General features: G+C 41.5%; 1 protein-coding gene across 1 annotated transcript in view; it reads right to left on the bottom strand.

Moving 5' to 3' along the window:
* Positions 1–728: 728 nt before the first annotated feature.
* LOC126249638 (uncharacterized) overlaps positions 729–11,771 on the bottom strand; it is a 31,328-nt gene continuing 20,285 nt past the window's right edge. Inside the window, exon 3 of the mRNA XM_049951315.1 lies at positions 729–1,112. Within this exon, the coding sequence (XP_049807272.1) occupies positions 850–1,112 (263 nt within the window). The 3' untranslated portion in view covers positions 729–849. The remainder of the gene's footprint in view (positions 1,113–11,771) is intronic.

The following is an 11,771-nucleotide window of genomic DNA, read 5'->3' as shown; positions in this document are numbered from 1 at the left end:
TTCTGTGCACCAGGGATGCCTATTACTATGTCGTCAATACAGTTGTTTGTGTGATGGTTGAACAACGTTACATCTGTACAATCCTCCTGTGTTAAATATTTCTTACACGCAAAATATAAAAACTTCAGCATGCTTTTTGCTGTTGTTTACTGACTGCCACTCCAGAATAGTCACATAGATTGTCCATCTACTACCTCTTGTACTTCAGTGCTACAGATGAAATGAACAGTCATCATATCAGCTAGCCCAACAACACTAGTTGTACTTATCAGCTGTAATGTGTGTGTGGCAAAGTTGCCAACAAATAAAGAATACTAAACTGAAGCCCTTATTATGGACACAGGTGAAAAGATAATCTAACATACATCATTTTTAAGAAAACCATTTTCTTGTTGTGAACTGTGCTACATATTACTGACAATTTCATAAGGTAAGTAATGCTGAGAAAGTAAGTACCATGTTACTGAAAAGAACCATTCAGATAATTGTCCATTTGTGTTATAGTTTTAATTTCTGAAGGTTTCCTCACCTGACAAACTCAACTTTCATCATGTTCTTCTGGTGACAATATAGAAGATACAGATGTTTCTCATGTCTGAAATGTCTTATGATGGTAATTACATGCATGAAATAATTACACAGTCTTAACTCTAAATGAAGGCACAAAATTGCCGAGAAAAGCATGCAGACAATATTTGAGGAACTCTAAAATAAAGACTTCTACAGGGTTTCCATAAGAGACTTTATTCAATTGTCAATTTACACAAATCAGCTCTCAAAATCTGAAGAAACATGAAAGTACATATTCTGTATAAAGTAAATACATACCAAATTAAAGACTAAAATGATTCAGCTGCCCAATTTTGCTTCGTCTCTAAGAAATGTGGCACAAAGCTTTTCTAAATCATCTAAACTGAGATTTAAAATAGATTTGTAGAAATATATCATGAATTCTCTAGTAATTTTAGAAGAGTCACTTTCATTATAATACTGCCGCAAATATCTGTACATTGCATCCTTTAGGACAGTGCAGTCTGCCTCACCCTCCCTCGCCTTCACAACAGCTACTTTTGCTTCATCCTTTATTCCATACACAGAAAGCGGAAAGTCATCTGTAACACAAAAGAACACATTTCAAACAACAAGAAGTCCCATGCAACTAGAAAAAAACTGCAAGCATTTTCTGTATACAAGAAAGCTGGAAGAACATTGGTGTGTTGCATAATTCTTTAAGACATTCTAAGCTGGAATACGATCAATTTGCTTAAGACAGAATACTGAGCTGCTTTTGGTGGTGACAAATACAAACATCTGCAAAAAAGTTTAGTATGCTAATCGAAGAATCACTGGATATGGGTCTGATACCTGTGTGTGATCAAAAACTAATACATTTTCACTGAGAAGACAGTAGACAGGAAGCAATTTAAGGGTAGCAGTTTTAAGGGCACAGGGGAAAGAAGTGCCACAGCAAACAGGCACAAAGATGATGATCAGTATCTGAACAAAAGCAGTAATCATGACATATTGGGTTGTTGGGTGTTCTGCCAGATATCAGCGTCATACTTGCATGCTATTTCGGCAACGTAACTCGTTATTGTCATCAGGTGCGACCTGAAACTACTTTAGTGGACCTGGTCCAGTATTTATGCCTGTGGCCTTCCTCCTTACCCAGGCACTCCCTCTGCAGTCTGCACCCACTCACTGTGATCTTCTGGAGCATTGCTGTTCCCTTTTCCGTCCGCTGCAGTCCTGGGTGTTCTTTTTGCAGTCAGCACCTGCCAGACACACTCCTGGGTATTCCATCTTCGGTCATGAGTGTTTGTAATCCCGTCTGTGACACCAGGCATTCCCCCAGTGGTCCTCTCCCACTCACTGTGATCTGTTGGAGCGTTGCCATTCCATATTTGGTCCGCTGCGGTTCTAGATGTTACCTCTGCAGTCCGCGTCCGTCAGACCCGACCCTGGGCACAGATCCGGCCTTGGGCATTCCATGTTTGATCTGGCGTGCCTGGAACTCTGTATGAGGATCGATCTCCCTGTCCAGTTCTATTTGTGGAGTGCTGCAGCTGTCCCCGTAGCTTCTTCAACAATTACAGAGCAGGATCCCAGGCTCTACTTAGCTGGTACCCCAAGTCACGGTTCATGAGATTATTGGTTACTTTTATTTCTATTGACTCCCTAATAACACTGTTCCAGAATATGGGCGTTTGTGCTAGAAACTTGGTTTCTTCATAATTCATGGCATGACCAAGCTCTAGACAGTGTTCAGCAATGGCTGATTTTGTTGCCTGTCTTAATCGAGTGTGCCTCTGATGTTCCTTTGCACCTGATATTTACTGTTCTTGTCGTCTGGCCAATGTAGGACATGCCACATTGGTAAGGTATATTATAAATCCCTGGTTTCTGTAAACCCAGGTCGTCCTTAACATTTCCAACCAGTCCCCCGATCTTGCTGGATGGACAGAAAACACACTTGATATTGTTTTCACGGAGGATCCTACTAATTCTGGCAGAAACAGAACCAGCATAGGCCAAATATGCCACCTTCTTTGCTTCATCTTGCTCTGCTTCTGGAACTTGTGGTGTAGTGGCTGGGAGTGCCAACTCAATTTTTTTCGATGTGTACCCATTTTTGCAGAACACTGTTTTGAGATGATCTATTTCTGTGAGTGAACTTTCTCGGTCTGACAGGGCACGTGCTCTATGGACCAATGTCTTAAGAACACCGTTCTTCTGTGCAGGGTGGTGACAGCTGCTGGCCTGCAGATATAAATCAGTGTGTGTGGGCTTTCGATACACACTGTGGCCAATTGATCCATCTGCTTTCCTTTTCACTAGTACATCCAGAAACGGCAGCTGCCCGTTCTTCTCCTGTTCCATGTTGAACTTGATATTCTGGTGGGAGAAGTTAAGATGTTCCAGAAACTCATTGAGACTGTCCTTGCCACGAGGCCAGATCACGAAGGTGTCATTCATATACCTGAAGAAGCATGTGGGTTTATATCTGGCTGTCTCTAATGCCCTCTCCTCAAATCTCTCAATGAACCTGTTGGCAACCACAGGAGACAGTGGGCTACCCATAGCTACACCTTCAGTTTGCTCATAATATTGGTTCCCATACAGAAAATACGTGGATGTCAGTATGCCTGAACAGGTCCAGCAGAGCACCATCAAATTTTTCTGCCGTCAGTTCTAGTGAGTCTCTCACTGGGGTCCTTGTGAACAGTGATACCACATCAAAACTAACAATGATGTCCAAATCTGTGATGCGTAGTTGCTTGAGGCATTGCAGGAAGTAGTCAGTTTCGGATGTGGCGAACACATTTCCCCACATACGGAGGCAGCAGATTTTTCTAATACATGGCTGTTGCATACGTAGGTGCCCCAATATTACTGACTAGGGCATAGAGGCATGCCCTCCTCAAGCAACTACGCATCACAGATTCGGACATGGTTGGTTTTGATGTGGTATCACTGTTCACTAGGGTCCCACTGAGAGACTGACTAGAACTGATGGCAGAAAAATTTGATGGTGCTCTGCTGGACCTGTTCAGGCATTAGTAGGATCCTCTGTGAACACAATATCAAGAGTGTTTTCTGTCCATCCAGCAAGATCGGGGGACTGGTAGGATATGTTAAGGACGACCTGGGTTTATGGAAACCAGGGATTTATAATATACCTTGCCAATGTGGCATGTCTTACATTAGCGAGACAACAAGAACAGTGGATATCATGTGCAAGGAACATCAGAGGCACACCAGATTAAGACAGGCAACAAAATCAGCCATTGCTGAATACTGTCTAGAGCTTGGTCATGCCATGAATTGTGAAGAAACCATGTTTCTAGCACAAATGCCCAGATATTGCGACAGTGTTATAAGGGAGTCAATAGAGATAAAAGTGACCAATAATCTCATGAACCGTGACACGGGGTACCAGCCAAGTAGAGCCTGGGATCCTGCTCTGTAATTGTTGAAGCAACGGGGACAGCTGCAGCACTCCACAAATAGAACTGAAGGCTTGGACGAGGAGAATGATCCCCATAAAGAGTTCCAGGCACACCAGATCGAACATGGAATGCCCAGGGTCGGGTCTGTCTGATGCGGACCACAGAGGGAACATCTAGAACCGCAGCGGACCGAAAATGGAATGGCAACACTTCAGCAGATCACAGTGAGCAGGAGAGGACCACTGGGGGAATGCCTGGTACCACAGGTGGAATCAGACCAAAGATGTAACACCCAGGAGCGTGTCTGGTGGGCGTGGCCTGCAAAGAGAACACCCAGGACTGCAGTAGACGGAAAATGGAACAGCAATGCTCCGGAAGATCACAGTGAGTGGGTACGGACCACAGAGGGAGCCCCTCGGGAAGAGGGAAGGCCACAGGCATAAATACTGGACCAGGTCCACTCGAGGAGTAGTCTCAGGTCGCACCTGATGAAGATAACGAGCTACGTTACCGAAATACCGTGCAAGTACGACGCTGATATCCGGCATAACACCCAGCAACCCAAGATGTCATTAGAGTGCCGGGAAAGTCTGCAGAATTACACCAGTAATCTTTGTGATTTTCTTCCTGACAGTGAAATAAGGTTTCGTAACTTTGTTATTTACTTATTGAGCCTATCCTGAATATCATGATGTTGGACCTACCACAAACTGCACTGACAAAAACGGGTACCATATATGTTCACAGGTTTGACTTTTACACAAACCATACCAGAAGCAATTGCAACACACACCATCACACAAATACTGTGTGGAATAAGAATGGTTGTTGTTTTTTTTTTTTTTTTTTTTACCAAAGCAAAACTTTCACTAAGGAAACTACATTACACTAAGAGGAAATGAATGTAAGAAGGGTAATGCAAGGAGCATTCACTGAATTATCTAGACACTCACTGATTTATCAGACTAGTACTGAATTGGATGACGACATGGGGAAATACAAAATAATTTAATTTTTCCTTAATGTTTTAGCTCTGGAATATCTTAATATTGTTTATCTCCGTCATCACACACATAATTAAATGTGTGTGGATAGAAAACAAAATCAAGCAAAATTGCTCAACAGAGGAAAGACAACTGGAGCTAATGGTACACTTTTATACTTTTATGATCCAATAACAGGGTTTGCACAGTATGCACTAACTGCATGCATGTGGCCTCAGGCTTTGCCTGTCTTGGCACTACTTGGCCCTTCTCAGAAGTACTCAGCGAAGGGAGACATTTCATTCAGCAATGCAGTGCAGTATTTCAGTTGAATCACTGTGTCAGCTCTATCCTTCATTATTTATTCATAATATAAAGGAAGTTCACAGTTCCAGTGGCTGATTGCACAAAAAAGGCTGTCTAGTGACCTGCCACCACAAACCTTTCAAAACGAACACCAATGACAGAAGAGATGGATGCAAGTTCTTAATATTTACTATCCACTCACACAGTCATGGGTACCACAAATTTGTTATGGGACAATACTACAACACAGTACAGAAAGGATTTAAAGATTTAGTTAACAACAAAAGAGCAAAACATTACAATGCTCAACATATGATTTGTGCAGGATTCACTGTTCTATACACCAAGAAGTACTTTGTGCTAAATTTGCAGGCGTAGAGTGAACAGTAAATGTTATGAAGTTGCATGCACTATTACACTACCTGTTGCAATAGTTTTTGACAAAAATTGAAAGATGATTGTGGAGCCCTTACATATTTTGCAAACAATGTTGGTTATGTCAAGGGGCATGCTTGCAACAATATTTAAATTTAAAAGCCACTATTGTTGAATTACTAATGGAAAAAAGAAAAGCAGGAAAAAAATTAGAACCTCTGGAATAGACTGCTGATCTCAAATTTTAACTAGACTGGACTGTACCAAGTCTAAAATTAGACACTGCAAGGTCAGGAACAACTAATTTCAGATTCGACGGGGATGCACTTAAAAAGAAAATCTAATTGTGGAAGCGACAAATCCCGACAAAAACAGTATCTATTTACATAAACTCAATGGCGCTAAAAAGAACATGATTTTGAAGAACTGTGGCATTCAAATAATTACCAGATTAGTTTTCTAAACATTTTGAGTGCCCTGCCAATCATATATCTGTTTCTGATCTGTTTTCGAGACCGTTTGCCATTACAGAACACTGTGCATGAGCAATGGAATGTACAGGGCTTGCCTGCAAAGTAATGCATCATTTCTCTTTTTTTTATTTTGTGTTTGGATGGGTTCAGCAACTTAAAATTCTTCCAAAGTATGACTCTTCCACACCAATACATTTTTGCCAGCAAAACGTCCATGCATTATGAGCTTTCTGGAACACCTCAATCTGAATGCCCTTCACGGAAGCCATCAAAGTACCTTGCACATTGTCCACTGACTTAAGATGCTTTCCTTTGAGGTCCCTTTTCAGCCGAGCAAACAATAAAAAGTCCTCTGGGGACAGGATGGGACTGTAGGGTGGCTGTAGTACTGTTGCCACACTGATACTAGTCAGGTCAGAGATGACAAAAAAAGTGGTGTGAGCAAGAACACTGTTTTAGTGCAATTTTCAAGATTCCTGGAACTCCTTTTTGACATAAGCACCCCTGTGATTCAGTCTCTGGTGCACTGCCTTGTAAAACTGAGCATCGACAGTCTGGTTCATGTTCAGAGAGTTGTTCTACTTCTTCACACAATTCCACTTGGTGCCTTGTATGCACATCTGCCAAAAGTCTCTGCACAAGTTTTGCACGAACCTTTCAAATGGTCAAGTCTTCAGATACAATCTTGGGAAAAAGCATTTTCAGCGTGTCCAAAATTTCCAGCACCAAGCAAACACTCAGTCTATGATCTGGATTCAGTAACTGGCACCTTTGAGGCACATGGTCATCCATTTTCTATGTTGTGTGTGCTGCACAGACCTCATCAGTGACCACCTCTAAACATCTTGTGCCACCTGTCTGACTGACCCGTACAGCCAATCATCGCCAAAGGTTTTCTTAAGCATTCCAAAAGTTTCCAGCGGCATCTTGTTGAGCTTCACATAAAACTTTATTGCACGGCATTGCTCTAAAGATTTATCCATCGTATATTCAACATGACCATTATGTAGAGGTTCACAGAAGAAGTCCACACAGAGGCAACTGAGTGACTTACCACTCAAAAGCTAAGGGTCCCTCCCAATCTCCCCAACTGGCCCAACAACTCTAACATATAATCACGCCACAAAAAATTGTAACATTACTTTCTGGACACAACCTTTAATTCTCATTTAACAGAAATACTTTAAGGTTAAAACTGTACAGGAGTTCTATGTAGTTTTCCTTGGGAAGGGGTTCCACATTTCCATAATGTGGCTGCAAACATGATACAATATTTCAGTTGACCTATGTGCATCAAAGGCTTTCTTGATTATCAAACTAAATGATGAACAATTACACGGAAACTTGAGTGATGAGAAACTGCAGAATTCTCTGCCTCTGTCTGTACACCAACAGTTTGTACCAGATCAAAATTTTATTACATCTTCAGCAGGCCAAAAACAATACTTAAAATTTATTCTGTTTGTGATGTAAGTTGTTTAGAAATACGAAACAAAGCTGCATGCAAGCAGTTCAGTTTTCCTGGTGAGCTGCATTGCCACCTAAATGGCACATTCACAGTTTCCACCTCTTCCTGCATGGACACCGTGCGTGGTAGTGGGGAAGTGTGCAGCCAGGCAACAGTGCTCCAAATGCATGTGAGAGTACTGTGTACATGCAGAATTCTTGGCTGTCCCCGATATGAATCACGCAGAAGAACATATCAACTTCTAACAATAGTTTATCATAAATTACTGGAGAAACAAACTGTTCTAAGCAATCAGAAAAAGCCACATATCGTTTCAATTTCCAAGAAGGGCCATCAACTAGTTGTGTACAGCTGGAGGCCTACATCAATGACATCACTCTTGGCAGAACCTATGGGGATTTTTTGAACACTGATCTTATTAAACTGTTCTCCCTTTCTCATTCTGCCCATTCACAAAAGCAACAAACCAGTAGACAACAGCACCCAGGTTGATGCCATCTCCTTAAATTTCCAGAATGTGTTCAATACAGTTTTGAATATCAGCTAGTGAATAAAATACAAGCTCATAGACTATTGCATCAGCTTTGAGATTGGATTGAAGACCACCTACTTTTTTAAAATAATGATATACTGAAGACAGACAGATTGTTAGATGTAAAAGTAACTTCAGGCACACTGTAGATGAATGTTAGGCACAGTGCAACAAAAAAGATGTGGCACAGGTGTGGAAGCAGGGTGGTGGACATGTGGCATGGAGAGGACATGGGCAATGCACACTGAAGCTGCACTGCTGAGACAAGACAGTCCTGCAACCAAATACTGGCACAGATGCCATCTAGACCAGACCCAGACAGTAACTCATTTAATTTTTGTGACACTTAGATGTTGAGCAACAAAGAAGATACTGGAACCTTGCATTATAATTGAAAAATGAGAAGAAAAATAACATTAAATTGTGTACTGAACATTCCAGAATATTTACAGGATGTCTCAAAAGTGTTTCTACATTGTATTAGAGAAAGCGAAGGACACAATTCGGAGTAAAGCTACGTACTCTGGCCCCATGAGAACCTATTTACCCATTTATATGAACCGTGGAACCTGTGTAACTGTCAGTGGGGTGGACAATAAACACACAAAAGTAACGATGCATGCACAATTGGCGTATGTTACTGAAACCAATCTGATTCTTTTTTTAAATGTGTTGTCATTCACATATGAAGTAAGTATATTTGTAATAGTGGAGATGGGTGAAATTTCATAGCAGTTATTTTGGACAAGCTTTTTAACACCACCACCTTAATTTACCATATAAATTACATTGTCAAGTGTGATGTTTAAGGTTTCTTTCCATTCAGTGACAGGTAAGAGGGACCCCTTTGAACAAATTTAAAGGAATCAGTGTCAATGAATCTGTTTACAAACAAGCAACGAATACTCAGTACCAAGTTTTTAAGAGGACAAAAATCAGAAAAATTATTTGGTGCTTTAACATAAAAAAATTAGGAACTACAAACACAAAACTGTGTTACAACCCTCTGTAAGTTGATGTTATAATTCTAAGTACTCACATTTTGCACAACATTATTCTGATTTGTGATGGGATAATTTCCATGTCTGTGTGTCAACATCACAATACGAGGGCTATGCTGAAAGTTTTTAGCAGAATGTGTGGAAAAAAAAAAAAAAACATTTACAACTTTTCAAAATACTCTCCATTAGCATGTATACATTTTTCCATTCTCTGAAACCACTTAGAAAATGTGTCAGTCCAAGCTTCTTTTGGGATGTCAGTGCACTCTCGTACACTGCAATGGCCTCTTCATCCGATGAAAACCGCTGTCCTTTAATTTTTTCCTAAGTCTTACGGAACAGAAAGAAGTCACAGCAGACCAGGCCAGGTCAGATGAGTATGGGGGATGGGCTAACACTCCCACTTTTGCCTTCTCCAGAAAATCCATCGTTCTGGCAGCCATGTGCACAGATGCATTGTCGTGATGCAGCAGAATGTGCCCACTCTTGGACTTTGGATGCTCTGACTTCCATGTGGCGATGACTTTTGGAAGACAATTGTTCACGTACCATTCAGCATTGACTGTACGACATGTGTCCAACGTCACAGAGGTGAGATGCCTGATCTTTGTGAAAAAAGTTGCCACCATCTTTTTTCCAGATCTCTGATGTCGTTTAACTTTTGTGGGTGGTTCCTCCCCTGGAAAGCACCACACAGAAGAATGTCTCTTCGTTTCAGGGTCATAATGGTAGACCTACGTTTCATCACCTGTGACGATATTGTAGGTGTCTTGGTACTTCCCTCCATTGAATTTTTCGAGCATGAAATGACACCAGTCCACTCTCGCCTCCTTTTGGCTTTATGTCAGGGAATGTGGCACCCAAAGGGCACATCTCTTAGTAAGGCCTAAGTGACTGAACGATGGTCTGCGCTGCTGTTGATCCAATATTTAGGGTCCCTTCAATGTCGAAAAATGTAAGATGTGGATCTTCTTTCACCATTTTCTTCACAGCATCAATGTTTTCAGGAGTCACAGCTGTTGCTGGCCGACCGGGACAAGGTTCATGTTCAATTGACTGCCGACCCCTCGAAAACTCGGGAAACCAATTTCCAACTGTGGCCCTAGAAGGGGAAGCTTCACCAAAAACACGCAGCAAAGAAGAATGGCATTCTTCGGCTCTTAAATCCTTTTTATAATCGTAAAAAATCATGGCGCAAAAGTCGCGGCGCGACAGCTCCATCCTGCACCGTCTCTGACTCAGCACTGCCTGTGCTTTCTTACCGCGCTGTGGGGGAATGACCGCTAGCCAGGGTTTGCGCGCGCACGTCCCAAGGTCGAAAAACCATCGCTCTTTCGAATGAAAACAATCCCATTGTCCTCCACCTTATGGTTTACGGGCTGCTAAAAACTTTCGGCATAGCCCTTGTACAACATTAAAATGAACAATTAAGGCAACAGCCATCTCCAAGATACATTAAAGTCTGCCTTTCCACATACTTCCAGAAACATCCTCATTTACTTTCAGAACAGCTAGTGTGTTTACTAAGCACTCAGATGCACAAAATTTTATTTGCAACAATGTTCCAGATGATGGCTTACATACTTTACTCATGACAAGCACTGAGGTAAAATGTTTCTGATAACCGATTTCCTCAGATAAACCTGTTTTATGCTTTCAGCTAGGTATGACAAATTCACAAGTGGTAGCCAGCATTAAGTTCATTCTCATTATCTGTCAAACTGCACAGTGCTACATCTGCTCCAATACTGGAGACTAGGATGCCTCCACCACACATCACTTTGAAACACCACTCATGGCTGCAAACTGACTTGGTGCAGTTGACGAAGGGATGTGCTGCCGCCATGCCACTCTTGTGTGTGATGTCCCATTTGTTAATAAGAGGGCAGCCCTTAACCAGTGCCATGACTGCCACACGTCCATGCCATGCCAATCTTGTGTGCATTGGACCTTATAGGGACATACTGCTTGAATATAAATTCACTATCAACTGAGTAATGTCTGAAGCTCCATTAGGCTGTTCACTGATACTGAGGATGTATACAGGGAACACCACAAAGCTTTAGTTATAGGCAGGAAACTCTCCAGAGGATCAAAACTTAGTACAGAGACTGGCACTCATTTTCCCTAATCACACAATGCAAGACAAGAAGAGAGAGAACCGTGAACAAAAGGTCAGAACTAACAGAGTCTCCTAGCATGCACTTCTCAACTATTTGTGAAGCACAGATCTAACACTATTTTTTTCATTTTGCCCAGTATCAGAGTGGTTATTTTTAGCAATGCCTGCACTTATTATGATAATTACTATGGCTGATGCTGCAGGTGTGTCCAACACCACCCAAATGTCCAGAGTTGCAAACATGGTTGGTCTTAGGATGTTATATAATTTGACTTTCATCTCTAGAAATGCTCCGTGTAAGGGAAGAAAAGTTACACCAAACACCTGATCTCATATTACACTGTCAGTTCTGAAGACCACATCTAGAAAAACATTTAATGTCAAACGAACCTCCAGGTTGCTAATAGCTTAACATTTTTAATTTTAGTACAAGCGGCTTATGGGATTTCATACTTTTCAACAAAATGTTTTAGAAATTCTGAACAGAGCAGGAAGTTCTACTGGCAACAAACAGTAACTAAGGAAATGTGAAGAGAGGGAGGGAAAAAACGCACACGGAGT

This window comes from Schistocerca nitens, chromosome 3 (assembly GCF_023898315.1).
Source record: "Schistocerca nitens isolate TAMUIC-IGC-003100 chromosome 3, iqSchNite1.1, whole genome shotgun sequence".
Taxonomy (NCBI): domain Eukaryota; kingdom Metazoa; phylum Arthropoda; class Insecta; order Orthoptera; family Acrididae; genus Schistocerca; species Schistocerca nitens.
This window is presented reverse-complemented; position numbering and strand designations above follow the sequence as displayed.